The sequence below is a fragment of the Anopheles ziemanni genome, chromosome X, assembly GCF_943734765.1.
Source record: "Anopheles ziemanni chromosome X, idAnoZiCoDA_A2_x.2, whole genome shotgun sequence".
In the NCBI taxonomy this organism is placed as follows: Eukaryota; Metazoa; Arthropoda; class Insecta; order Diptera; family Culicidae; genus Anopheles; species Anopheles ziemanni.
In genome coordinates this window covers 8,318,765-8,346,348 of record NC_080707.1, presented here as the reverse complement: position 1 = coordinate 8,346,348, position 27,584 = coordinate 8,318,765, and the positions used below count along the sequence as shown (strand labels likewise).

Below are 27,584 nucleotides of genomic sequence, written 5' to 3'. Positions count from 1 at the left end.
CGTAAAACAGAAATCTACCTAACTAAACGGAATCTGAACGGGAGGGCTGTAGTCGCGAGGTGGTAACGTTCTTGTAACGTTGTATGGTCCCAGCTGGATTAGAACAGCGCAGCCAGCCAGCAGTGGTCTACCCAGCCTTGGCAGCTTGACGCGCCAAATGCGACACTCGACGTTTTCTTTTTCTATTTTCTTCGGGGAGTGTGAAATTGATTGTGGTTGAGCAGGTGAGTGAAATGAAATAGATGAATAAAGATGAAGAAGTTCCAGCCCGGACGGGCGAGGGGGCGCAGCGAGTAAAGAGAGAAGATACATCCACCACCACCACCACGAACTTCCCCCCGTAAGGACCCGGTCCGCGGCAAGGGTTAGGGTTGCGGCTGTTGCTTCAGCGATGCGTTGGTCGGCAGGGTTGCGGACCGTTGAACGTTCGCGGCGGAACTCGGCTTAAAATTCGACCGAGTGGACTGGCTGTAGATGGGTAGAAGATAGGAACGAAGAGAGAGCGAGTGAGAGAGAGAGAGAGAAAGAGAGAAAGGAAAGTAAAATTGAAGGAAGGCAGGATGGATTGAATGTGAAATGCAGGGAGGAAAAAGAAGTGATTAGAAGAGATTATTGATACGATTACGGTACGCTTATAAAAAAACGGGTAAAAGACCGTTGGAACGGATGATGAGACGGGCGAAACGAAACGAAACAAACGAAAACAAATCGACGGACAAATGAAGCATGAAATGGGAGCGGAGGATGTTCGAGCGTCGGTGTGCGCCGGTCGATCGGAAGATCCTTCGCGACCCTACCTTGGCATCGTGGACCGCGGCATGCCCTTGGTCGAGTCGGCCGTGGCACTGGTGTTGCCGCCGCTGGCGAGCGTGGTCGAGCTGGTGGAGGAGCTGTTCGCCTTGTAGCCGCTCTTTTGGATGCGCTTGGACAACCGGTTCACCCAGCGGCACTGGTCCTCGGTGGAGGTCGCGAGCAGCAGCATTTCGCGGGCGTGGTTTGGATCGTGGTGCAGCTTGCACGGTGCGAGCGGGTTGTTGTTGTCGACATGCTCCTTGTGCAGCTTGAAGCGACAACTGAAAAAAGCAAAGCATCATCAGCACGTCTACTCGGACCTCCCGAACTAAACATCATCACCAAACACACTTACCGCTTGCACTCGTAGGCCGGCAGCGACTTGAACATGTGCCAGAGGGCCTTCTGGCACGACGGAAGATCACATGTGGTGGGAATATGGTAACTGATGTGTAGGAACTCATGGCCTGCAAATGGCGAGAACGGCACGGAACGTGTGAAACAAAACAACACCAAGACAATGACTAGCTCCTTACCTTTATATTGTAGCGTCAACGGTTTTTCCTCACTGCGGGATGGGTTGATGTCGAGCTGCTGCTGCTCGTCGGGGCGGCGAGCTTCACCCTCGCCGGCGTACAGCAGCTGGAAGATGCGCGGAATTTCTTTGGGATCGGCCCGAATTACGTCTCCTTGTGTTACCGGGCGTACGTGGAACACCTTGCTGTAGGGGAATACAATGAACAGAAATGTAATGAGCAATCCTCACTCAAACGATGCAATCAAAACTACTAACGAATGCGTGTTCATGCTACATATTAATTCTCCATCCGGGGAAACATTTCCATTTAACATTTTCACTTCAACAACAGTCACAATCAAAATCAAGGAACCACATACAAACCAAAAAGAAACGTATTATCTTCGAGAATGTGGAAGATTGTCATATTAGATAAAATAACAGAAATTGAAAAATGAAAGCAATCTAGCAATAAACTGGTCAATCAAACATAAAGCAGATCGCATTAATTGCATTACTTGCACTTCAACTCGAGCGAATTTGCATCATTTTCTTTTCAATATCCGCCTCAATAATTAACAAGATTGATATACAGGCAATAAGAACTAAATAAATAAATTAATTTAACATTAACATGATTGAGCAGTAAGAACTAAATTTATGGACCCCTCAATCATTCCTCTAGCTCTATGTAAAGCAAAAAGGCCAGTTTACAATTGTTAACCTTTCAATCAAACCCCAAATTATGAGCGAATTACGTAATTCGATTAATAAGCTAAGAGCCTATCGCAGTGGAAGATAAACAAGAGAGTGTGCATTGACATATAGCTAAAACATAAATAAAGCATTGCGTCGCTCGGGAACTAGGTTGCGAGTACGTTACCTTAGATCAATGATCAGCAAGGGATCGCTAGTGTTTTGTTTATCCTGCTCGGAATTGTAGAAGATGATGCGCTTCGGCGAGACGACCACAAACTGGCGCTTCCAGCCGTACCGCTTGATGTTCTGCTTGGTCGGCACGCTCAGCCAGCCCTCGAAGATCGAGTCCTGGTTCTCCTCCATCATGTCGTTGTCGACCGACGACAGTGAGGCGGTCTCGATCAGCTTCATCTGCAGATGTTCGATTTCCGTCGCCTTGCAGTCGATTTCCATCTGCAGTTTGGTTTTGATCTGAAGAAAGGGAAGCAAAATTCGAATGTTAGTACAATACGCCGATGATGTTGTGTATATGTGTGTAACGGGGAAATACGTACGTCGATCTCACGAGATAGCTGACTGATCGTTTCGTTATGCTTCTGACACAGCTCGTCGTACTTGGCCCGCTCGACCGTCAGCTCCTGCTGCAGGCGCTTGTTTTCCTTCTCCTTCTTGCGCACCTCCGCCGTCGAGTTAACCTTCATCTTCTGCTTGCTGGTGAGGTTGTTGTCTTTGCGGTTCATGATCTCCGCCAGCTTGTTGACGGCCTGCTGCTTCAGGATGGTTTCATTCAGCAGCTTCGCGCGACACTTGTCCAGCTCGCCGACCTCCAGCTTCAACCGGTACATCTCCTCCTGCAGCTTCTTGTTCTGCTGCGCCAGATCGTCCAGCTCGTACGCCTTGTTGTTGAGGTTCTTGTTCAGCTCCGCCTCGACGTCCTTCAGCGACGCGAGGGCCGCATCTTTGGCCATCATCTCGTTGCGGTGCTTGGTCAGCAGGTCCTTGAGCTCAAGCTCCTTCATCGTCTTCTCCTTCTCGAGATCGGTGACCGTTTCGAGTGCGATCGAGCGGGACAGCGCCTCCGCCTCGGCTCGCACGTTCGCCAGCTGCAGCTGGTGCAGTATGGTGCCGCGTTCCTCCTCCAGCTTCTGCAGCTGTCGTACGCGCTCTTTCATCTCCTCGCGGATCTCGTTGCACTGCGTTTTGTACAACTTGGAGAAGTACTGCTCCGCTTCCAGCTGATCCTGCATTTCTTTCATCTAAAAACGAAACAAAAGTTAAATTTCCAAATTTGGATTTGCTTCATTGATTGGATTTGAAAAGGTTATAATATCTGGCATTTGACAAGTTTATTCTATTACGCGGCATTCTGTTCCGTTTGCGTACGTTTGATTTAATATTTTCAAACTGTATTTAGGTCTCAGAAAGCTGGAACTAATCCTCCCGCATGCTATTAACATTTTTAAATCGTAAAATTCCGACCAAAATGTTTACTTAAGATTCTGTTTGGGCTCCCAACGCATTTCTAGCTTTTAAGCAGAGGCGGATCAACCTATTTACGGAGTTACACTTTTTGTAAAAGATCCTACATTAAAATTATTAACCTATTAACAATTAAATATTCACCTATTAACAATTAAATAAATTCGATTGAAGAGATGATTGAGGAAAAGTATTCAAAAAGAAAAGATCCTACATTAAAATTATAAGACTGTAGTGTCGAGGAAGGAACAATTAATACCAAGCTTCGGGTTGAAAGGGAAAATTCATCACTTAATAATTTTTAAAGTCACTAATCGTGTATTTAAATGAAATCGAAAAAATGAACATCAATGGCAAAGTAAAACCATTACACCATTTTCATAAAGGAAAATAATACCGAATAAAAAACCAAGGTCGAAATAGGTACAGTATATAAAATGCTAGTAAAATTTACTATGCATTCTCCAGTGTACAAACGATGTTAAAAATATGTTTAATACATGCCACTTGCGAGTTTAAAAAAAATCATTCGTAAACTTTACGAGCATTAAATTTAGAATAAAGCATATAAGCTGACAAATACGAGAAATATAAAACCCTATGAAGACAATTGACGATATATAGAAATACAAGACCCAATTACAATTGTTTTTTAAGTTTAGAGTGATGTTCTGGTATTGGTAAAATGCTTTTTAAATAAAGCGACGTACATGGCGTTCAACCAACAAATTTATCCGATTTTCCCACCGCTTGGGGCCCGCAATGGATTGATCAACCTCTGCGTTAGAATGATGTTCGGTAACAACGGGCGAGAGGAATCGTGAATCTAACGAAATAAAAAACAAACGACCTGCTTACCTGAAGAATATTGATGCTGTGATTTTTCTTCACATTCGTCACGTCCTCTTCCAGCTTCTTGCGCGTGTCGCGCAGCTGCTGCACCTCCTTCATGAGCTGCACCTCCTTTGCCTTCAGGTGGGCCACCTCCGAGCTTTGCAGGCTTATTTCCGACAGCAGGCTGTTCTTCTTGCTCTGCTCCTGCTCCAGCTGGCTGTGCAAGGCGAGCACCTTTTCGGATTCCTGTGAAAGTTTGGAGCAAAAGGGGGGAAATTACAATCGATTACCAGAATCTACGGTAGGGTACGTACGGACGGTCTTTTAACATTTGTGAGTTCGTCGCTACTAACCTGTCTAAATTCACCCTCCAGCTTCTGCAACCGCTGCTGGATTTGGCGATAGTCCACCGAGAGCATAGACAGCTGGATTTCTTTCTCCTGCGAGTTCTGCTCCGCTTTCTGGCGATTTACCTTCTCCTCCGCGAGTTTGCTTTGCAAGGCTGTAAGCAAAGAAGGGAATGGATAACGGTACGGTTGGACGGATACAACGGAATCACAGCTCCGGATGGTGAACACTTACCTTTCACCTCCTGCATGTTGGTCTCCTCGTTGTTGAGCTGGCGCGATTTGGTCGTCTCCTGGTGGGCCTTCACCTCCTGCTGATAGCGATTCATGAGCGCCTTCAACTCGCACTCGAACGAAGCGTTCTCCTTCTCCAGCTTGGAGATGCGATCCGTGAGCGTCTGATTGTCGGCGAAGACCTGCTGCTCACGCACAGCCATCCGCTCCATATCGCCGCACATAGACTGAATCTTCACCTCGAGCTCTTTCTGCAGCTCGAGGCGGTTCAGGCGCGTCTTGCGCTCCTGCGCCAGCTGGCTCTGCAGGTCTGCCACCTCCTGCTGCAGCATGTCGCGCATCGTCTGCAGCCCGTTCATGACCGAGTGCAGCTCGAGCGTCCGCTGCTCCGCATTGCTCGCCACCATCCGCAGCTCGGCGATCTGCTTCTTGCTCTTCTGCGCACCCTCGACCTCCGCCTTGTACTTCTCCTGCACGTCGGCGAGCTGCTTCTCTAGCGCGTTGATGCGATCGTTGTACTGCTGCAGGTTGCTCATTTCGCGCGTGCGCTTGCTGCGCTCGTCCTGCAGCTGCTGCTTCGTCTCGTGCAGCAGGCCCTCGAGCTTCTTGCGCGTCTCCTGCTCGCCGTCGGCCTTACGCTGCAGCTCGCGGTAGTTGTGCTTCAGCATCGTCAGCTCGCGCTCGTACTCGTTCGCGAGCGTCTGGATGTCCGACTCGCGCTTCGTGATCAGCTCGATCTGCTGCCGGAGCGTCCGCTCCTGGCGCTCGAGCGTCTCGACCGCGTTCCGCTCACGCTGCAGCATGTTCTCCAGCCGCTGCAGCTCGGCGTTGTTCGACGGCCGGTGGCGATGCTGGGCGCGGGCGCCCTGGTGGTCGTTGTGGTCGGTAGCATCCTCCTGTGCGGCGGCGGCACCAGCGGACGCCCCGCTCAGCAGCTGATAGTCGCTGGTGTACGTGAAACCGATGAACGGCAGGTGGAAGCCGGAGAAGATTTTTGGCTTTGGGATTTGCACGTCGACGGTGGCCTTGCGTTCGACTTCTTCGAAGTTGCGCGTATCGTCGTCGCTGCTGAGCTCCGGTACGACTGGCGGCACCGACTGGCGCACGTTCTCGAACGTCCAGGTGTCGTTCTTGAAGAACGGGTGCGACTTGATCTCGTCGACGTTGTTGCGACCGAGGCGCACCGTTTGGTCGGTGAGGAAGCCCTTGATGATCGACTTGGCGCTTTCGCTGATCGGCACGTCCTCCGGGAACTGCAGGCTGTTCTTGTGGTCCATGATCTTCGCGTACGTCCCCACCAGCCCCTCCGAGTAGAAGGGTGTCTCGCCGATCAGTATCTCGTACAGGAAGACGCCGACCGACCACCAGTCGCATTCGCGCCCGTATCCACCCTGAGCACCCTGGAACTGCAGCACCTCCGGGCTGATGTAGTCGGGCGTGCCGACCGCGTTCGACGAGTGCACCAGCCCGTCCTCACCGATGCGCATGCAGGTACCGAAGTCGGCCAGCTTCAGGTGGCCGTGTTTGTCCAGCAGCATGTTGTCCGGCTTCACGTCCCGGTGGATGAAGCCCATGTTGTGGATCGTGTCGAGCGCCATCACCACCTCCATCGTGTAGAATACCGCCCACTTCTCCGGGATCTCGTACATGTTCATCAGGCAGACGATGTCGCCGCCCGGCATGTAGTCCATCACCATGTACAGGTACTTGGTGTCCTGGAAGGCAAAGTGCAGCTGCACGATCCACTCCGAGTTCGCGTGCGCCATAATGTACCGCTCCTCCCAGAAGAAGGCGGTATCATGGCGCGTCAGCATGTCCAGCTTCGACAGGCGCTTCATCGCGTACACCTGCTTGGAGCTCTTGTGCCGCACGAGGTGCACCTCGCCGAATGCACCGTGTCCGATCAGCTTGATCGAGGTGAAATCGTCCGGCCTCATGCGCAGGTTGACGATGTCCTGCGCGAAGTCTTTGTCTATGGGCGGATGTGATGGGGTTCATCCGGTTGTCCAACACGGCCCAGGCACGGGATAGAAACAAAAGCAAACAAAGACAAAACGTACAGTACACACCGCTATATGCGTATGGCCATCCCCTGTGCTGGTAGCAAGGGGTGGGCACATCAACTAAACTATAGGCGCTACTTACATCGTCCGATGAAAATTTCTATGTTTTTTATTATATTTACAGTGTCGTGATCGCAATCGGCCACGAGCGCGGTGACCGCGTCCAGCAGGCAGTCGATATTCGCGATGCCAGACGGATCGCGAATCTTCTGCTCCAACTCCATCAGCCTTTGGGCGAGGGAGGAAGAAGAAGAAGAAGAAGAAAGAAAATAAGGGCCACGGAAGGAGACGCATGTTGGTGTCCTTTGGACATTGACACCCGTACGGGGGTGTCCTCCCAGACAAAACACTACTTACCGCTTCCGACGAGCGTCGTCCATGGTTTTGCTCGATGATTCCATCTCCATCTGGCTGCTCTTGTGTGTACGTGGGTGTTTGTTTGTGTATGTGTGTGCTGGTGTCCGTGTGTCCGCTCTGTTTATTCTTTCCTTTTTACATTGATGAGTCGTACGTTGTTTTGCTAACCCGTTGTGTGTGCGCACACATACAGCACCACCCCTCCCGTCCGGAAGAGATTAGGCACAGCAGCCTTTCCCCGTTTGTTTGTTATTCGGCCAAGCCGTACCTATTTGTGTATAAGCATTAAGTACCACTTGTTGACACACTCTCCACCACACAACACAGCGTCGTCGTCGTCGTCGTCGTCGTCTTCGCCGTGTTCTCGTTCGCCCCCAAGGCCTCTTTGATGCACTTGCTTTACATTTAGAACTTGTTACTTTTTGCTAGTTTTCCCTTTATTTGCAGCGATAGCGCGCAACAGCGTGACATGATGATGCAGAATGATACGGGTTGCTGCCTGGGTCGCCTGTGCCTGTGGTGACAATTGCAAAGCAGCAGGCCGTGCACTATACACGGGAAAGGTTACCTTGCGCTGCTGCGTTCTGTCATTTGTCACCAGGCAGCAGGAAAAATGCAAAAGGTTCGCGTATGTGAAGCCACCCAGGAGCGCGCTGGTATTTTGTCGCGGACGTAGAAGCGCAGCAAGTAGGCTGCGACCTGGTGGGCTGGGTTTTGGCAGCCGATGAAACGGACAGAGACGCCGATTGGCTGGAATTTGGTCTCGCCCCGCGGTGGCGCACTGAACTGACGCTCGCGCAACGGCACACGGGTAACGCAGCGAAACACAACCGACAAAAATTACGACGAGCAGCGGGCAAACACAAGAAACATGCAGCTTCCGAACCGAAAGCTGACTTTTACAACACTACACGGGCTGAATCTCTCTTTCTCACGAAAGACACTGCACACCGAAACCTTCCTGTCAAACAGTTCGCATGCAAATGGCACACCGATGTAATGGGATGATTGGCACACCTAGCCAGCAGCCGCTGCTAAGCTCACTCGGTCGGTTTGACAAGTGTGCTTGCCAGCGGGTTCGCGGCCGAAGCAGTGGTATAGGCCGTTTATACATGCCTTGACTGGTATAATCAGCTATAAGCCGTCGCGACTCTTGGTCGCTATGCTTTCGAAGCCAGTTTGTTGTTAACAAACCTATTCAACTAATGGCATCAATAACCAGAAATTGTTGATTTATTTCATTGCATTCATTTGTGAATATTAGAAATTACCCTAAATTTAAAACCCAACTTATTCTTTTTGCTGAACAACATAAGCACCTTTTGACATAACCTGCTATAATGGCAGTTTAGGAGCCTTGACTTGATCCAGATCAGAGCGGAGCGGATCAAAGAACGACAAATGACAACTCTCTGAATTAGCTCCTGGCGCGAAGCAATAAAAATCTGTGAATTTCAATACTAGCATTTCCCAAGAATAAACATTTACTTCTCCATTGATTGAAGCGATTGAAGACTACAGTTAAAGGGTAAATGAGCATAGATCCTCATCTTCCTACTGATAGCTTTGAACGCTAACGGTTCGCTTGAAAGAACATAAAGTTTTAAACTTGTCATGCAGGGGAGGTCGAATGTAGGTTAATGTACTTTTACAAGCCCGAAATAACTGGTGATTTTATTCAGCACAGGTTGGGTAGTAAAACCAATATCTTAGCAATATGTACATTTTTTTCGTATGAAGAAGTGATTCCCTTAGCGTTCGGATTGATGATCCGATCCGGCACCGAAGGTGTATCTCTAACAGCAATTGTCAATCGACCGGTAGCGACGCGGTTGCAGATTTGTGTTCTTTTGCTAAAATTCAACAAATTTAGGCAGGAGCAATCAGATTGTATTGCGCGATGCGTTAGTTTAGTAGAAGATAATTTAATCTGACGAGTTTGTATAAATATAGTCTGTTGTGGTAAACGTGGGTACCGTTCGACGACTGGATTGAACGAGTTCCGTTGAGCTGTGTTCAGACTTTGAAGTGCGGGTTTATGAGAACAGTATTGTGCTGTGATCATAGTAAGCTATGTGATCATCAGACGCCGTTCGGAATACATTAAGTTAAGGTTTCGGATTTCACTTCATCAATCGCCACCGAAGAGACTGCCAAAATGAAAACTTTGAAGGTAAAAGTTCACGATCATGTGCATCACACTGCCAGTTTGAATATCCAATATATTTTCGTTTTTCAGAATATATTGCAATTATCGTTGCTGTACCGATGTCAAGAAGTGGCAGTTTACTTCGATCTCGCAAGGTACTCATACGGATAACTCTTGTGGCGCGCAAGATGGTGCTTCGAAACGGAATAAACATATTATCTTCTGCTTTATCTTCCATCCAGCTTAAAGGATCTGCACGACAGTTTCCCGATGCTTATTCGGTCAATATTTTACGGTGATGGCGGGGCAGGCTGGCGGCTCCGTTTCATCACCCGCGAGCAGTCACCGGCCGAGTACGAGGCGTTGGAAAACTTTTTCAATCCCATCAGTGGACCAATGTTTCGCATGTTGTACCGCTTGACGGGTGAGTCGCTCAGGTTTGGAATACCTTTCTCTGATATACCGGTCAGTACCTTTTTGATTTCGCTTATGTTTTCGTAACTGCAAGCTTATGCGCAGTGGTTGACCACTTTTTGTCACTCTATCCGGTTTGCAGGTCAAACTTCAAGATGCGATCCGTTATGGGACACTTGCAGCTTTTTACAAAAGCTTTCTCTCGATAGATCCGTTCCAGAACCAAATGATAGGATTTCAGATGAGTAAGTGCAACACGAGCTTTTACGAGCTACTTAAATGATGCTGGTTGCATTTATATTATTGGTATTGTCCCTTGCAGATCCGTTTGATTACTTCCTCTTTTACTTTGCCATCCACGGTACGGTGTCGCACCCCATCCTTCCTCCGTACGGCTTTTCGGCAACCCCAGAGCATGAGCAAGGGAAATCGCTCTACGTGTTGCTGTCCTCCACGTATATATGCACCTTCCTGCCAGTGGATAGCCAGTACATAGTGCTACCGCCAAACGCGGATGTATTGGTTAGAACGATGCCGGATATCGAGCCCGCCAAGGCGTAAGTAGAAATAGGTGGTGCGAGGCCTACCCCGCAGCACCGTATGACGAACATTTTTCTATTGTTACAGCCCAATGCAGAGCATTAAGTATCTGCTGGCACACCGTTTGGACCTGCATGGGCCAGTCGAGGCCGACCATCCCCAGCCAGAAACCGCCCGGATCGTGCACTGGCGCTCGACGAGCATCCTACATATCTTCCTCGACATCTGGTTCGGCATGAACTTGACCGGAGCGAACCGATTGCCAAGCATGGAGTTGCTGCGATGCATGCGCGGCCTTGTCAAGCAGGTGCACACCTTCAGCAACAGCACCGACCGGCGAGACAGTGCGGCCTTTGTTGCGCTGCGGAAAAAGGCGCTAGAGTTGCTGAGCGAGCGCTTCAACGGCTTCTTCAATCTCGCCTTTCCACGCTGGCCGCTGTACGACGTATCGCTGATGAACCTGGTCGAGCTGTGGCTGAGCTTCATCCAACCGTGGCGCTACTGTTCGCCAAGCCAGGAGGTGCCCAAGGTGGACCGGGCCATTGAATCCAAGTACGAGGTGTTCATCATGGCCAACATAGAGATTTACACGCAAACGTTCGTCAAACTGACGAACTGCTTCATCAGTGCCGACCTGAGCCGACTGATCAACGCGAACCTTCTGTACCGGCTGTGCCGCGTGTTCGGCCAGCACAATCTGGTCTCGCTGTTGCGCCAACTCGAGCGCGATTTTGTTGATGCCAGCAAGCGCAACATACCGACGACGGCATTGCAAAACGAAGCTGACACCTCGCAAGAGCTGACAGACCAACAGCAGCCAGCCATCACCAGCTTCCACCTTGGTGGTGGCGAGTACTACGTGCCGCTCTTCAGCGAGGAAACACTGTCTAATCTGCAAACGCTGGTGCGGAAGGTGCGCGGCGCGATGGCGTCGCACACGGTGAGCAAACAAGAACCTTCCTGGTTTGGTTCAAGGTTTGCCTGGCTCATCGCGCTGTTCCAGCCACCGCAGCAGGAGCAATCCGAGCTGCCGAACGTGCTATGTCGGCTCGAATTTATCGAGGCCGTCCTGGTCGCTCTGTTCGACCTCCCGTCCGGTGGAGACGATCCATGCGAGGAGATCGTGATGACGGAGTTGAAAGATTCGATGTCGGTGTCTGGCGTCGGGCGCTTTCCGGTGCTAGCGGTCGACTGGAAGGATCCGGTGCTGCTACCGATCCGGGGCAACGAAAACGCCTTCCTGGTGCGCTTCCTGTACACAGTCAGCTCGAAGCTGCAGTTCATGTACGGCACGGAAATGCATGCCCTCTGGTACAACCAGGGCCTGCCTGGGATGGTCGCCCGCCAGCTACTGATGCCACCGTGCACGGTCCACCGGTTCGCCCGGCAGGCCAACGGTACCAAAGAACTAATCACCGAGTGTCTGCCGGCTCGCATCAGCCTCCGCTTTTTGGCCTCCTACAAGGTGCTCGCCGTCATCGCCTGCTCGTTGCTGCTCGGAGGCATGCTGTTCGGTGCACCGAGCTACGGGTTTTTCATCCTGCTCCTTCTAATGCTGCTAGACAAGCTCCTTACACTCGCTGTTTTTCCACGGCGCGCCTTTGACGACCATGGTCCCTTTCCTCCGCGTGGTTAGCAACGAAATACGCTATCCTATTCGTTTGATTTCATTTCAAATCTATCATTTAATTCCATTCTTTAATTGAACAACAACTTGTTCTGCATTCTCGTTTCTATCACATGACATAAGTCCACATTTGAGTCATTTAATCGAGTCGCCCAAGTTACAAGCGAATGTATCGCACTCGATTGCTGAGGTTGTAAAGCACAAAAACACCTGTGTTAGAATGTGCGATGTAGTAAATCAAATAATTGTTTTTCGCTTGATACCTCCCTCACGAAATGTCATCATTCGTATTCGTTTTGTCGCATTATAAATAAAAATGACTCACGCCAGATAGCTCCCCCGAACTGAGCAGCCATATTGCAGCGACGGTATATGATTGTTGAATTGATTTATTTGTCCATATAAATTCGCTAGAGCCCTAAGCTCGCCTAAAGCCTACTAATAAAGATACTTTCCACGACGCATGCCGGGCGGTTTATGTATTACTGCGTGTCTTGGGTCCACCGTTTCGGTTTTCCTCTGGGACCGATCGGGAGCCGGTTTGGGGCCGGTTTCTCCCGTTGTGCATCCTCCTCCACTGTTAGTGCTTCCTTTTGCCTGGGCATGTTTTATTTCCCTTTCGATCGAGAGAGAGAGCAAGGGAAGCCTTTCGCAAACGCAAATGCGCGCTCAATAAACAACAATATTAAATGACAGGAGAAAACAGTTTACCGAACAGTACCTAAAAATAATAAACAAGAACTAACAACAGCTCTCCGACCGAAGCTGAGCGGAGGTTGCCTTGAGACAGCCGATCCGTTGGGAAAATGGTCTAGTGTGTTTGTGTACGTATGTCGTGGAGGGTGAAAACGTGCCACCCAACTAACGACCTTACAAACGAGTAGCGCCAAGCAGTACATAATATATTACTATAACATAACGAACAAGAAACAAGAAACAATAACTAGTAACGTACTGGGAGGTTTTCCTATTGCGTTAAGATAACATAATACAGGGTAATTATAATTATTATAATAGCATATCGAGTAGTAAGTAGTAAAAATATTTCGCGGCTATTCCGGCTTGCGATGCAACCTCATCAACGCAGGTTTTTTAAACAGTTGGGTTTCTTTTTTTTTGTATAAATCCTTTTTCGCTAACTGTATATTCTTCTTCCCCCCCCTATTGTATATTAGGTCCACAGGTGTTTCGTCATGTCGATGAGGAATCACGTCGCGTAGGAATTGGTCCCACTCGGGCAGGAGAGTAATCGTAATAATAAAAATAATATTGCAACGAAATCTTCGGCTTTTAATCATGTCTTTTTTTGTTGTTCTTGTTAACTTTTATCTTCGTCTTGCGCACTTGCGTACTTTCTCCACCTCCACGTGATCATCGTTTCGCTTGCCTTCGGGAGCAAGCTTGTCTTTCAGTTGTCTTTTAGTTGCGTTCCTTCGCTTCGAGTACGTTTGTTGCGGGTTGTAGTTGTTTACGTCCATTCCGCCTCTAGCCGATGAGCGACAGGCGGCTGTTGGTTTTCCGCAGGTGCGCCCGCCACGGGATGATCTGCTCGCTGTCGTCGTCGTTGTCGGCCGCGCACACGGACTCGCTCGGAGTCGAGGGGGCCATGTCCGGCAGGTGGTAGCCGTGCGCGGTGCCACCCTCCAGCTTCCCGTTGCTGATGTTCTCCATCGAGCGGCGCGGTGCCATGCTGGACGTGAGCGGGGGCTGCGGTGTGCCGGTTCCGTTCGTCGCCGACGTCGCCCGGCCACCGTTGTTGTTGGCCACCGGTGGCGGCGCACCGCCCGGGTACTGGTACTGGTGGTTTTCTTTGTTGTAGCGCAACCCGGTGCCGGCCGGATCCGGGTCCGTCGTGCCGTACGAGCTGATGTTGTCGATCGACATCGCGCGCTGCGAGATCCGGTTGCGCCAGGAGTCCGAGCGACGGGGCGGTTCCTCCACCTTCGGCGTGTAAATGGACGACCTGCAAGAAGTGTATGTGGATGGGGGTGTTAGAGCGGTCAACTTCAAAGAAAATGTGCGCTCCCCGCAGCGCCACTTACTTCAGCTTGTTCTCTGCCTCTTCCTTGCGCGCGATCAGGTCCCGCTTCCACTTCGGAATGGCGGACAGCCGCCGGTCCTCCGCTTCCCGCGCCAGCCGCTCCTCGAACTCCTTCTTCGCCTTCTCGGCCGCCTTCTTCGCCAGCATCTGGCGCTTCCAGTCCGGGATGATGTTGCCCGCGTTATCCCGCTCCGGTACCTGAAAGATCTTATCAGCTGTATGATAAGGCTATCGAGAGCAGATCAAAAAACACAAAAGATATGGATGGATAGCGTGACGCGCGCGTGAGTGTGTGTGTGTGTGTGTGAATGTGACTGTGCAAATGCGGGATGGTGCAAACACAATGGATAAAACCCAACACCGGTGGAGAAAAGGATTCATTGAAGAAAGGAGCTAGGAGCAGAGGAAAAACTAAAGCATACATTACAAATATAGACATAAACATGGTTTGGTGCAAGTGCGCGATATACGTGAAAATCAATTGAGATTTATATAAAAAAACGAAATTTTTCCTATTTAACAAATTTAAATAGCTCAGATAAAAAAAGTTCAACACTTGCGGGGCCAAACATGTCTTACGATCATCATTTGAGGGTTACAGAACATATCCGAGAAACGAGGAAACAAATCATCGAAAAATACCGCAATTTTCGGTTCCCACACATCTATCCTATTAATGAAAAAAAAAACTCCGGAAATGAAAACTCTACTCTTTAATCCTGAGGCTTTTACAAGATTCGATTTTTTAAAACAATATTAAACTTTGTGAGCCAAAGTACTTGCTCGCTTATGATATCTCTTTAAAATGAATGTGATCTATAAAGCTCATAGACGAACCTCATTAGTGCATTCGTAAACTTTAAAAATTGGTATAAATCACCAAAGTAAAGTCAAATGGTCCTTATTGCAACGAATTGCATTTTTAAAACATCAAAAAAGGACCTAACACAGTTGATTTAGAACATTTTGTTTGCAGGACTTTTGTTTCATAAGTTGCGAACTTATTCTGTTTGGTTTCTGACACTTTCTACTAACTTTCTTTCTCTTTTACTTTGGTTTTGGCGAAATATATAAAACGGCGCTTCATCGCCGAAACCGACAGATGAGTGGTTTCGGGTCGTTGTTGGGTATGGGGTTTTTTTTTCCCCGGTAACTTACGGGAAAATTGGTGCCTGTGAGGCTGCGGATACGTGCTAAAACCGCCGCCCCCCCCCCCCCCCCTCCCTTCCTCCTTCTTTCAGTCCCGAAGCGAGCAATTGGAAAATTGGAGCATGCGAGCGCGAGTGTGAATTGGAAGATGCCGCCGCGGTTCGGTAGGTTTTTTGTCGTGGGGAACGAAGGAAAAACGCACTGAACCGGGCAAAAAAATAAAAAAAAAAACAAAGAGAAGAAGAAGAAGAAGAAGAAGAAGAAGTGGAAGAAGTGGAGCACACGCATATAGAGCTGGCCACGCCAGAAGAAAATAATGAAAAAAACGCCAGCACGAAGGCGCGCGTTCCCCAAAACCATCTCCGTGTTTCTTGTTTTCGCTGGTTGCTTTCCTTCTCTTCTTGTTTACTCCGTCGTTTGCTTCGGGGAGCGTTTTTACTTCTTCTTGTTATTTCTTTTTCGACCGTTCGCTTACTAAAAAGATTGAATTAGGTCGAAACGCGAGGCAATAAATTGCGGTAATATGAGAATGAGGTTTACTACCTACGCGTTTACTTCCACGCGGCAATGAAACCGACGAGCGAGAGGCGCAGGGAATATATGAAACACGCAAAACCCAGGGACTCTCCCTCCCCTCTTGAGCGGGGAGAGGTGCAGGGGAAAAGGGTTGGTGCGAACCAGAGGGCGGAAAAGCGCCAGACAGAGGTGCAGAGATAGGGCAGGAAGGTAGGAATGGGTAGGGAATGGGAATTGAGAGGTCCTACCTGATCGACGTAGTTCTGGGCGGTGAACTGGCGCGTCACCTCCGAGTAGACCTCGTTCGCCTGCCGGTCCTCGAGCTTGGCCCGCTCGACCTTCATCTTCTTCACGCCGGCAATGTCCTTCGACAGCTTCAGCTCGGCGATCAGGTCCGTCTTCTGCGAGAGGAACTGCTCGCTGGTGCTGGACAGACACTGCATGCTGATGCTCCTGGTCGGCGCCGAGTAGGTCTTCGCTAGCATCTTGTCCGTCCGGCGCAGCTGCACGCTGTTCAGGTCCTGGATGGAGATGGCCGATAGCGGCTGGTGCAGCTTCCGGATGTCGGTGTCCTGCGGGGGCGGCGGTGGCGGTGGGTGTGCCGCTCCGCCTGCCTTATCGCCGCCGCCGGTAGCACCACCGCCAGCGCCGCCCGCGTCGGTCGAGCCGCGTGGACCCGTCGTGTGACTGTGGTTGTTGCCGCCGCCGACGCCGCCTCCGACGCCGCTGCCGCCGTGATGGTGGACGTGCGACAGGGTGGAGTGCAATGGGGCCGCGCTATGGATGCCGTGCAGGGGCGGTGCCGGCGGTGGAGGGGGCGGCTTCGGTGGTTCCGAACCCGCCTGCACTATCAGGGGTGTGTTCAATGGCATATAATCCTCCGTGTCGGATGATCTGGGGACGAGGGAAACGAGATCGCGCCATTGGTCAGCAGGAGTTCGTCTAGGTCCCCTGATATATAGCATGAGTCAACGCATCCTTCAAAGGATGCACCGCAGAAGGATCGAGCTCCCACCGGTGGAGTTCATTGGAGGCTGTAAACTTATATCCGGAACTAATAAGACTTAATGCCCTGTCGAAAGCCCTACGGCGGGAACGAGTGAAGGCTGAACTTGGAAGTACACACACCCGAATAGTCCAAGATTTTCGGTGAGCTTTAAAACAACGACAAGAAATCCTTGCCTAGAACCAAAACTGTCCCACCTGGAGTGGCGTTCACTTCTGCGGTAAACTTATAGCTGGAATTCCTAAGATTGAATCCCTGTCGAAAGCCTGAAGGCTGAACTTGGAAGTACACACACCCGAATAGTCCAAGATTTTCGGTGAGCTTATACCAACTTGCCTAGAACCGAAACTGTCCCTCTTGGTGTGGAGTTCACTGCTGCTGTAAACGTATAGCCGGAACTCCTAAACTCTAACGCCACAAGCAACATATTAACTGGTAGCAGGGACTCCTGAAGCCTAACCTGGCAGCACACACTGAAAAGTCGACGTGTTCCGGCTCCAATGGGCCAGATTTAGAGCGTAAAACTTCATCATTGATCCACTGCAAAACCCTAGCAAATAACGGTGATGTACCGGATCTCCAGCTCCCAGTAGTGTGAACACACGTTGGGTTGCTCGGAGGAACCGGGGAATACACTCAAGTTCAGCACGTCGCGCGCTTCGTATATCTCGACCCGGGCAAGGCGGTACACTTGCGACACACTCAGGACCTCAGCGACACTAACCTCTGCGAGCCTGCATTGGACTTTTTATCACTGATGCTCTTCAGATACTCGGACGGTTTGATGAGATGGTTGGAGCCGTCACCGGCACCATTCGGGAAGCTGGGCGGCACGAACGGCAGCACGAGCTGCTTGTTGACCAGGTTCGGTCCCTGGTGGTGGTGCGGGTGCTGCTGCTGCTGGTGGTGGTGGTTGCTTGATGCGGTGGTTGCTGCTGCTGCCGGGTGCGGCTGGGCGCTCAACAGTCGCGGTTGATGGTGATGTTGCTGATGGCAGTGCTGCTCGTCGACTGACGCTGCCGCACCGACTCGGGACGCCTTGGAGCCGCCGTACGGTGAACCATTTTCCGCCGCGCACACGCTGCTGCCGCCGCCGCTATGTAGGTTGCTGCCACCATTACCGATGCCGTTCGCTTGGATCAGCTTGGCTTTCTTATTCGCTGCTCGCCACAAATTGGGGGGGAACCCCAGGCACGGTACGGCACGGCGATCGGCGCAAGAAAGAAAGCATGGAAAACAAACGGAAAAGGAAAAGAAAATAAGCTTTTCTGGGTTCCGGCGTGCGGCGAGCGGCGAGCCGTCTCGTCTCGTCCTCGTCAAGCGCTTCCGCGCAGTTCGCTATCTATGCTTCACTTCACCCCTAACTAGCCCCCTTCCCCCCCCAGATGCACCGGACACCAGGGGGAGAGAGCAGCCAACAGCAGCAGCGCTGGTTGCTGTTATTGTTGTGGTTGTTTAATTTATTTTCTTCTCCTAATTCCTCGCACCCGTGTCTCCGTGGTACCGGTCGCTCGCGAAAAACTTTCCTACCACATCTATTATTCCTGCAAAAACCTTCCCTGTTGTTTTATGGACGATGAAGCGGGCGCAAGCGATCGTGAGATCGCGCATCTTGCTCAGCTTGCTTGGCTCAATCGCCACACACAATCCTTTTCCTACCTATATATGCTTGCTGCATCTATATGTATCGGATAGTGATCATCATAATAAATCAGTCGAAGTGCCACGCGGGGAAAATTCAACCACAATTGCATGCGGAAAGGAAGGAGGGGTGGCGGGTGGCTGGAGTGAAAATCGATCGCAATCCGGGCCGAATACGCCTTGCACTGCGATGTACCGATCGGTTTTGCTTCTGGAAGTTCGCGGCATCTTCTGGTACTTCCCAGCTTCGAGTTCATGGAGATGAACCGGGTGAGCTTAAAATGTTTGTATTCCTAAAGGAGTAGCTTAAAGGACTCTAGTTGTTTAGCTTTCTAGTGATCGAGAATATATCTGAAGCGAATGTGCAGCGAGTCCTAACAATTCTGAGCTATTCGGAGCGAACTCCAAACAACGGTGGGTGCGGTTTTAATCTAGTATTCCCCTGTGTACTATGTCCAGTATCTCCTCAAGATGTGTGCCACAGCTCACGCACAGTTGCCTCTCGCTATCTGGCCTAAACGCACGCCAAGCAGTCATTAGCATGCGTCCGCTGGTGAGAATCGCCTGCTTAGAGCCGCCAACTTACCCGAAATGATGGACATGCTTCGGTTGTGATTGCCACGGATCAGATCGGACGGCTTGAGCGTGGACTCCTCGAGCACCTCCAGGCCGGAGTCGGAGTCCAGGTGGTCGCCGCCCGGTCCCGGCTCCCCGTCCCGATGGTGGTGCATCATCGACGCCAGGCGCTTGTGGTGCTGCTGCTGCTGCTCGACGTAGGCCGCCACGGTCTGCTGCTCGATTGCAGCTCGCGCCGAGGCGCTCTTCGAGTAGCCGTAGCCCTCGCCCCGGGAGCCGCCAATTAGCGCTGCGGCGGCCACGGCAGCGGCGGCGGCGGCGGCGGTGGCTGCGGCCGCGGCGGCTGGATGTGCGCCGCTGCCGGCGAACCCGTAGTTGCTCGCCTTCAGCGGCGGCGGAAGCGGCGGTGGCGGTGGTCCTGCGTTCGTAACGGGAGAAGAGACGTACGTAAGAGTCGTGTGCGCGAATTAGGTCAACGCCGAGAGGAGGGAAGGAGTCGTCGAGGAAAATGCGCGGAGTGAAAACTGTTTTCTGCCCAATTTTCGACCGCTTCGTTGCTCTGCCCCGGCGACAGATATCACTCAATTAATAGCAACAACGAACAACAGAACTGGCAAGCGCGAGACCCCCCCATACAGGCCGTTATCTAAGATTTTCCACACACACACACTTGCTTCATTTGCGGTGCTTCCATTTCGTTTTACCAAACGTGAAGAAGTGCATTTTAAATCACAACTCACAGAGTTCGGAGAAAGTGTGCCGCACACGGCGACGGACTGGAAGAAGCTGGTCAATTCTCCCGTTGTACCACCCGTTTTCCCTTGGGCGGATGATGAACCCCACTCGCTGCACGTTGTAAACCCAATTTCCGAACCGGGTGACAACAAGTTATTGGTCGGCATCATCAAATCGCTCGATGTAATGTGTTAACGGAATGCTAATTTCATGACTTGAACAAGGTGCCTTTTATGTAAACCTACCGCATTGCACAGTGGGCCATCGGCATAACAATATTTCGTCCTACATTACAACCTCTTCACACCAGTCGAGAAAAATGGCTCCAAAAATTGTCACACTGCTTTTTTACATTTATGTATGGTTTTTAGTCTTTAAAAAATATATTTTTCTAAAAACTGCAGGATGTTATTGATTAACTGATGGTCAGTTTGTGCAAGCAACTATGCAAGTATTATTGTTCTACCATATGTGTTATTTGTGATTGTGATCAGCAATGATTTGTCAATACTAAGCAAAGCTTTGGTTCAATTGCATCGATTAGTGTCAAATAAATGAATAGACATTTAAAAACATATAAGAACGTGTTTTCGAAGCAGGTGCACTCGAAATAACTCGGGTACTAACATATAACACTCGGGCAAAACTGTGAACGGGGTTAGGGAAGAGAGAAAGGGTTTCTTGTTATCCAGGAAATATATTCTTCCCCTTTCCAAACATTTTGGTTGCTGTTGAGCAGAAAGGAAGGCGTTTCATATGTACAACGATTAAAGAGAAGCGTAATGTTTTCAAAATAATACGAATTTGCATTTCTGATGCAAAAAAACTATAAAAAAATATTGTTATAAACTTCAACTGCACTTCCAGTTTGCCGCAGTGTGTATCATCTGTTCCATGTTTTTCAACCTAACATTTGTAGTTAAAAGCATTATGACAGTTCTGGGTTTAGGTTACGGTAGGCTGGACTCAACACAAAAAAAGAACAAAAGGAAAATTAACGCTCTGTATTTAAATTTTTACGTGACGAAATTTGTCTCGCTCTCGCAATTCACCACACAGCGAAATACACTTCCTCTGCGCAGGATAATCGATTGTTGACCAAATCCTGCAAAACGCGATCGGCCGCTGGTACCGTCGTCTCGACTGTTTCCGATTTCAATCACTGTTGTGCAAAACAACAATCAAATACATATTTCATGAACATATTTGTGCCACCGAACTTTCATCCGATACGAGCCAGACGACTATTGAAGTGGCCTTTTGCCTGCAGTGGAACTTTGTTGGTTAAAAAAAAAAAAGTAAAACTTCTAAAAACCAAACCTAAACCATAGAATTTGGATAAACTTTTCTTTTTTTGTCAGCCCGGTAAGACCTGCATTTATCTCCCGGTTGACGATCGTCCTAGAAACAAATGTGGGGGGGGGCCCGAAAAATGCCACCGCCGCTAGACCACTGTGCAACGTTCCAGATTAGCCTATCGAACACAACCTCCCCGACTCTCGATGTGGTTTATTTTTATTATTGTTTTCGATTTCCCTTTTCATTGCTCAATATTTAAACTACTACACCAAGGTGGCTAAAGTAAGAAATGTGTTTCCGTTGGCAGTTGGCCACGAAGCCGACTATCGAAAATATCGTTCGAATCGAAAGTGCAGTGCTTGTATTGGAGGATTACGAAAAAAAACAAACGGCCACGCTTCGCCAACCATCTCGAAAGGACCCACAAGGAAGAAAAACAAGAGGAGCCCAGTGTGTGTGTGTGTGTGTTTGTTGATGCGTGTGGCCGGAGGAGAAGATGGATTGCGTAAAGGCACGGTGGTGGTGTGTGATGCGCGTAACGTTATAATATGGTTGGCCAAAAGGGTTGCGTTAGAGGCCAACGATATCGCGGAGTTGCATCTTCAGCCCAATCAACGGCGGATGATGGGGAGGGACGTAGTCAGATGCGCCCATCCATCGCATTCATCGTTGCAGCATCGCGGGGGGGGCCGCGTGGAAAACCCGGGAAAGGAAAACCCCCCAACCAACGAAGGCGTCGGGTCGAGATCGAAATTACGACCGAAATGCGTGACACATCGCGGAGAATGCACATAAACACGCGCGCACACACACACACCTTCTAAGATAAAACAGCACGGAATGCCACCTTTTGGCTTGCCGACAAAGCAAAAAGCGCAGCGCAGAAGGAAAGGAAAGCCTAAACGGCAAAGAAAGAACTGGCTGGAATGCGCGGAGTTTTCGTCACAGGGCAAGCAAAGGGAAACCAAAGGGGGGAAAGGTGGGAGCTCATTAAGGAGGTTTTCCGTTGTTGTTGTTGTTGTTTTTTCGAATGATACTCCGCGCGCGGCTGGAATCCGATTTTAATAGAGCATGAAAATTGCGCTCCTTCGCGTGGTGGAAGAGGCTGTAAAAGGAAGGTGGCGGCGGCGGTGGCTTACCTGCATTTTCATTTTCTTCGCCCATCGGTGGTGGCGGCCCGTTTCGTTTGGCTGCCGCTTGTGGTGGTGGTTGCGCTGCTGCTGCTGCTGAGGCTGCCGAGGCTGTACCGTTGGTGGCACCATTTGCGCTAACGGTTGCTCCAGTTGTTGTTGCTCCGGCACCGGCTTGCTGCTGATGCTGCTGCTGCCGGTGGTGGTGGTGGTGGTGGTGTTGGAGGAGGTTGCTGTTGCCGGTGGTGAGCCCCATCTCGGCGGCCCGCTCGTACACGTCCTCCGGCGAGCAGACGCTCTCGTACGCGTTGTCCGTGGCGGCGCACGAGGACCGGAGCGTGGCACTGGAGTAGGTATCGTCGGTGGCCATCAACTTCCGGTGCGGGGGACCGGTGGCCGGTAGGGCGGGCGGTTGCGGGTTGTGCGGCCCACCTGCCTGGCCCTTGCCTGCCTTGCCGCCCATGTTGTTGTAGATCGGCTTCGGCAGCGGCTTCGTCCCGGTCGTCTGCAGGTGATGCTGCTGATGATGACTGCGTTGCTGCTGATGCTGCTCGTACAGCATATTGTTCCGCTTGGCTAGCAGCATATGTTCCTTGTTGTTGGCCTGTTCGCAATGCAACGATAGAAACGCAAAGTTTTAGTCTCGACTTCTAAACCAAACCGTAGTCACGCTCTCAGTCATCTCCCCTTTAGGAACTTCTTGGCCCATTAATCTGGAAAACCCCCCAAAAAAAAATGGATAAGGCATCAAACAGCAGCTCTTCGACCAGAAGCGGAGCGTTCTATCTAACCCCCAGCGCTGGGGTAATCAAATATGTCTATACCAAATGCCAAAGTAGGACTTATTTGATTTAAAAGATCTTGTTATCCATTATAAATGTTTGCAATATTGTCATATGGTTGCTATGTTTATCAATAGTAATAAGTTCTAAAACAAATAAAAAAGTTTTCTGTTCCTCCGATTCATAATGTATAACAAATGTCAATTGATCGACATGGGCAATATTAGGAGAAGAATTTTTTTTTAAACAAGCTACAGTTTTAAACCGGATTGATCACTTCCGATTAGTTCTACACTTCAGATTCGATTTTCAATCATTTCTATAAATTCATCAACAGTACGCCATTTACATGTTTTTTGATATGTAACTGTAAGAATTCATCATATTCACCTAAACAATATAAACAAGTAAAAAACTTCCCTAACTATCTGAATCTTGCTGTTCATTAAGGCCTTCAATTCAAATCCTATACCGAGCAGACATAATAGTTGTCTATTGAAAACAACTTTTTTGCGTCTCCGGTGATTGCATTATGTTCTTCTTCTTTTAATTGAATCTATTCGTTTGTTAATAGAGGATATTTTATAAGAAGTGCAAATAGCTACCATTGTATTTATTTTTATTTATTTTTTAATTGCACAATAAATTTGAAATCGTTTTTCAATGATTACATCCTTTGCTCAATTTAAATTACGATGAGGAAAATACAAATTTAGGCATGCGTAACAATACACACTTTTGCTTGTGAATTGCAGGCACTTCAAACGGAAAGATTAAACCGAAAAAGACCGAATGAAAACATTATTTACCCAGGTGAACATTAACGATAATAACGCTATATAAAAGTATACCAAAACTCTAACTAGAAAAAAAAGATTGAGCTCGCTCGCCGCTCATATCGAAAAGTGAAAACTATAAGTAAAAACTAATATCTGTAAAAACTAATGTCTATAAATTTGTAAGGTTAAGGTATGCACTTTTGTAGGTAGAGTTAGTATTAAATGAATCTAATCTTAATTGTTGAATGACAGCTTCATCAATCATCAAGACTGGGAGATTCATGAACCTTTGGCGAATCATAGAGATTCCTGAATGTTTATAGTTTGATTAGCATCTAGAGACCCGATTCGCCGAAGGTAATCTAAAGATTAATTAGAAACAACCCTACATCGGGCACATCTCAAACCAGATCTCAATAAAAAGGATCCTTCAAATTTCTCTTGAGATTTCCTCAACTCTTGGACTGGTTTTAGTTTCTTCAGATTTGTTATGCAACTCATCACACAAGGACGTATAGAATATGTCTGGTTCTCGAAATCTATGAATGATCCATGGAACCGGCATCGTCTAGCGTTAGGGACAATCTCTCATCAGCTTTCTAAAGCATTTAGCTGTTCTCTACATTTTGTTTATTCAAAGTATATGCGCTAGTGTTGACTACTATGGTGAGACCTACCGAAGCTAACAACCGCCGACGGAAGCCTTGGTATTCGTTGTGAAATATGTAAAAAAGGAAAGAAAGAAGTAAGATCTCACCTGGTGAAGGTTGCTGTTGCCCGTCAGCTGCAGTATCACGTCGCTCCGGTTGGAGCTGGCACTGGCCGACCGGCTGTGGCTGCCACTGTCCCTCGAGCGGCTGCGTCCTACCCCTAGCCGGCCGTTGGAGCCTGCCTGCGTCGCACCGTACTGCGTTTCCTCGCGCATCAGGTAGATGTCCTCGTAGTCGTGCTCGTGGCTGTTGACGGCGTTCGCGTTGTTGACGTTGCTCGACGCTTTATGGTTGCTGCCACCGCCGCCGATGACGCCCCCATTGCTGACGCTGCCGTTGATCAGCTCGACACCGACGCCACCACGTTCTCCAGCTACTCCTCCCCCTCCGCCTCCACCACCACCTCCGCCTCCACCGCCGCCGCCACCACCATTTCCGCCACCTCCATCACCGCCGGAATGCGATGACGACACCGAGAGATCCTCATCAGAGCCGCTAGCCGCACCGCTGCTGCTCGAGTGTACCTCCGCTTGCACTGCAATGCAAAATGGAGTCCGTGAAACTCCCGGCCATTGGCTAGTTTGCTACTGTTTGCTCACCTATCGAGCGGTTGTTGACGATCTTCTCCTCCTTCAACACGGCGTCCGCATCGAACAGGTCCTTCACGCGGTTGTAGATGACCTCCTGCGGGTCGTGCAGGAAGAACGACTCGCCGGAGATGCTCCCGCTCGGGCTCGGTGGCGTCGACGAGCCGCGGCGCATCGGATTCACGTACACACCGTCGTTAGGCAGAACCGAGCCGTAGTAGCTGTCCGGTGACTGGCGTGCGTACAGCCCATCCTGGGGAAATTTATACATCAAAACAAAGGTAGAAGGTCGAGCGGGAGAACTCAGAACCAAAACGCCAAAACGAGGAACGAGGACGCCAAGACGAGGGGGAAAAGGATCTTTCTTTGGTGGTATCTATTCCAAAATTGGCTGGAGCTGTGAAAGCGGAAGAGGGTAGTTCCACCGAAATTCTTGGGCACTGACGAGCAGGTCCTGGAGGTTGGAACCAAGGACCAGTTGGTGCAATACTTGGACCAGAATGGTTTGCTTGCCCGGGATCAGTCAGGATATCTGGAAGGATATTCCTGTGAAACCGCACTATTCCTGGGCCACGCGAAGTAGAAACGGTGGTATTTATGAGAGGTAACTCAGTTGATTCAGTGGATATCTAACAGGCAGAGCGCAGAGGATAATTTTTAAGTTCCAGACTGAAGACTCCCAAGTTAAATATCTGGGTGTCACTCTCGATTCAGTGCAAACATTCAAGGTGTCATCGCAAAGGTGGCAAAGAAGTGTGAAGTCTGGGAATCAACCAATAGTTGACTGGTCTTTTGCAGGAAGCGTATCGGAACTTTGTTTGGAAGGGGAGAGTGTTTGAGGAATGTACATACCTTAGTCTTCCGGATCGTCGGTGGATGCAGATAGAACGGCTCGGAGTCGGAGCTGCCGGTGGAGGACTTGGTCGACAGCATGGTGTTGCTGTTGTGATGCCCGTGACCACCGTGCACCGCCAGGGACTTGCCGGCGCGCGTGTAGCTGCCGGCCGAGCTCTTCCGCGAGGCGCGCGCATGTTTCGGCAGCGATCCGTGCCCGGGCAGCACCTGCGAATGGTACGCGTCCTGCAGCTGATGGTGGTTGTGGTGGCTGTGGTTGTGGTGGGCCGGCTGCTTCGGTGAGGCGGCGGGCTGCTGCATGCCGACGCTCTCCGGCACGTCCCCGGCCACGGCGCCACCCGCCGATCCGGCCGTTCCGTGCAGGTTCCCGTGCTGCACGAGCGCATTCAGACACTCGACCTGCTGGTTCTCGGCGGCGTCGTTGATCGGACTCTTGCCGTACTTGTCCAGCGACAGCTTCGCACCGTGGTTCAGCAGCCAACGCACCACACTGAGGTGACCGCGCGACGCGGCAAAGTGCAGTGGGGTGGCACCATCACCGTCACGCAGATTTGGATCCACCGCTTGGTCTTCAATCTGTAGGCAAGGTGCACAAGTGCGTCCACAGTTGTCATTACACACAAACATTCAAAAAGGCTCAAGGACTTAACCAAGTTAACTTATGTACTAGTTAGTGGTAGAAAGGAACCCTCATAGGACACACAGAACTCAGTCATCGCACAATAGGACTCAGGAACATTGCAAACAAACAGATGATACGATTAATTGAAGGCTGACACGGTTTCTACGTTTACTTTTCTGACTAAGCAATTGAGTTGACACTTGAATCCGCACAAGGAATCGACTGCCAAGTAGGGATTCAAATCCTCATCAGGGATTCGAATCTTAATCGTAAGAGTACTTCAAAAATGTAATAAACTAGAGAGAGAGAGAGAGCCCACTCTATCACTTTTTTGGGATTGGAGTCCCTGTTAAGTATTAGACTCTCTGTGGCGACTAATACCTCATCTTTCGCGTTTCAATCACAAAAGAGTAACAAAACGAATCGAATCATTCAGTTCAGTCTGATTCAAATTGAAAAGGGTTGTTAGTCCCAACTATAGAGGGTTGTATGGAGCGCAATTAGACTAGAATTTAAAGGATCTCGAGGGGACTACTTCCACACGCTGCATTGAAGTCAGTTTATCTTACATAGGATTGGTGACCATGAAAACCGTGGTTTTCAGAGTCTGGGATGTTAAATACTTAAGGTTAGAGGAAGTAGTCGCATTTTGGAATAAATCCATGACATCAATGGCGTTGGTATTTGCGTGTGTTGCACTTACCATCCACTTGAGGCAATCGAGGCAGCCCATCTGGGAAGCGGCGTGGATTGGAGCCATACCATCGCGTGCCCGCACGTACAGCGATCCGCCCGCCTCGAGCACGAGAAACTTCAGCACCTCCAGGTGCCCCTCCTGGGCGGCCAGATAGACCGGCGTCACGTCGTTGTCCATCTGCGTGTTGGCACTGCGCGAGACAAAAACGAGATCGGGAGACGTGTCAGCTGAGCGCTTCCAGCTCTCCAACTGCTGGCTGGACCGAGTCCCAAATAAATGGTCCCCTGCTGCTCTTACCTGATGTCCGGCGCAGCCTCTGTCAGCAGCCGCACGCAGTCGAGGCAGCCGCGAGCCGCGGCATAGTGCAGCGCCAGGGCGCCACCGGCCGGACGCTCGCTCGAGGCCAT

The 27,584-nt window shown here is 49.9% G+C and overlaps 3 protein-coding genes across 3 annotated transcripts; 1 reads left to right on the top strand and 2 right to left on the bottom strand.

The window, feature by feature from the left end:
* Positions 1–340: 340 nt before the first annotated feature.
* LOC131291392 (rho-associated protein kinase 1) lies at positions 341–8,245 on the bottom strand. Its single transcript, XM_058320597.1, has 11 exons — positions 7,323–8,245; positions 7,048–7,193; positions 4,904–6,874; positions 4,675–4,823; positions 4,346–4,567; positions 2,563–3,264; positions 2,193–2,479; positions 1,329–1,513; positions 1,148–1,259; positions 798–1,073; positions 341–468 (listed from the first exon to the last, which is right to left on the bottom strand). Exons 1-11 carry the CDS (start codon positions 7,370–7,372, stop codon positions 366–368), a joined length of 4,203 nt encoding a protein of 1,400 aa, XP_058176580.1. The 5' UTR covers positions 7,373–8,245; the 3' UTR covers positions 341–365.
* Positions 8,246–9,480: 1,235 nt separating this feature from the next.
* LOC131290963 (sphingomyelin phosphodiesterase 4) lies at positions 9,481–12,061 on the top strand. Its single transcript, XM_058320155.1, has 6 exons — positions 9,481–9,495; positions 9,562–9,626; positions 9,714–9,936; positions 10,028–10,130; positions 10,208–10,442; positions 10,513–12,061. The coding sequence occupies exons 1-6, from the start codon at positions 9,481–9,483 to the stop codon at positions 12,059–12,061; spliced, it is 2,190 nt and encodes a 729-aa protein (XP_058176138.1).
* A 1,476-nt stretch (positions 12,062–13,537) lies between these two features.
* Positions 13,538–27,584, bottom strand: LOC131290962 (uncharacterized). The gene is made up of 12 exons (XM_058320154.1): positions 27,475–27,584; positions 27,184–27,367; positions 25,856–26,434; positions 25,016–25,256; positions 24,464–24,951; positions 22,155–22,749; positions 18,992–19,399; positions 17,489–17,924; positions 16,447–16,652; positions 16,007–16,368; positions 14,095–14,291; positions 13,538–14,015 (listed from the first exon to the last, which is right to left on the bottom strand). The coding sequence occupies exons 1-12, from the start codon at positions 27,582–27,584 to the stop codon at positions 13,538–13,540; spliced, it is 4,284 nt and encodes a 1,427-aa protein (XP_058176137.1).

Bases quoted from the DNA above. Each gene is read 5' to 3' on its own strand.
- LOC131290962 (XM_058320154.1), bottom strand. From the start codon at position 27,584: ATGGCCTCGAGCGAGCGTCCGGCCGGTGGCGCCCTGGCGCTGCACTAT. The intron at 24,952-25,015 runs GTGAGCAAACAG...TTTGCATTGCAG, and splicing joins CGTCAACAACCGCTCGATAG to TGCAAGCGGAGGTACACTCG. The intron at 17,925-18,991 runs GTAAGTTGGCGG...TGTGGCGAGCAG, and splicing joins AAGCATGTCCATCATTTCGG to CGAATAAGAAAGCCAAGCTG.
- LOC131291392 (XM_058320597.1), bottom strand. From the start codon at position 7,372: ATGGAGATGGAATCATCGAGCAAAACCATGGACGACGCTCGTCGGAAG. The intron at 3,265-4,345 runs GTAAGCAGGTCG...TTTCGTTTTTAG, and splicing joins ACAGCATCAATATTCTTCAG to ATGAAAGAAATGCAGGATCA. The intron at 1,514-2,192 runs GTAACGTACTCG...ATTCCCCTACAG, and splicing joins TTGCTGATCATTGATCTAAG to CAAGGTGTTCCACGTACGCC.
- LOC131290963 (XM_058320155.1), top strand. The intron at 10,131-10,207 runs GTAAGTGCAACA...TGTCCCTTGCAG, and splicing joins AATGATAGGATTTCAGATGA to ATCCGTTTGATTACTTCCTC. The intron at 10,443-10,512 runs GTAAGTAGAAAT...CTATTGTTACAG, and splicing joins GATATCGAGCCCGCCAAGGC to CCCAATGCAGAGCATTAAGT.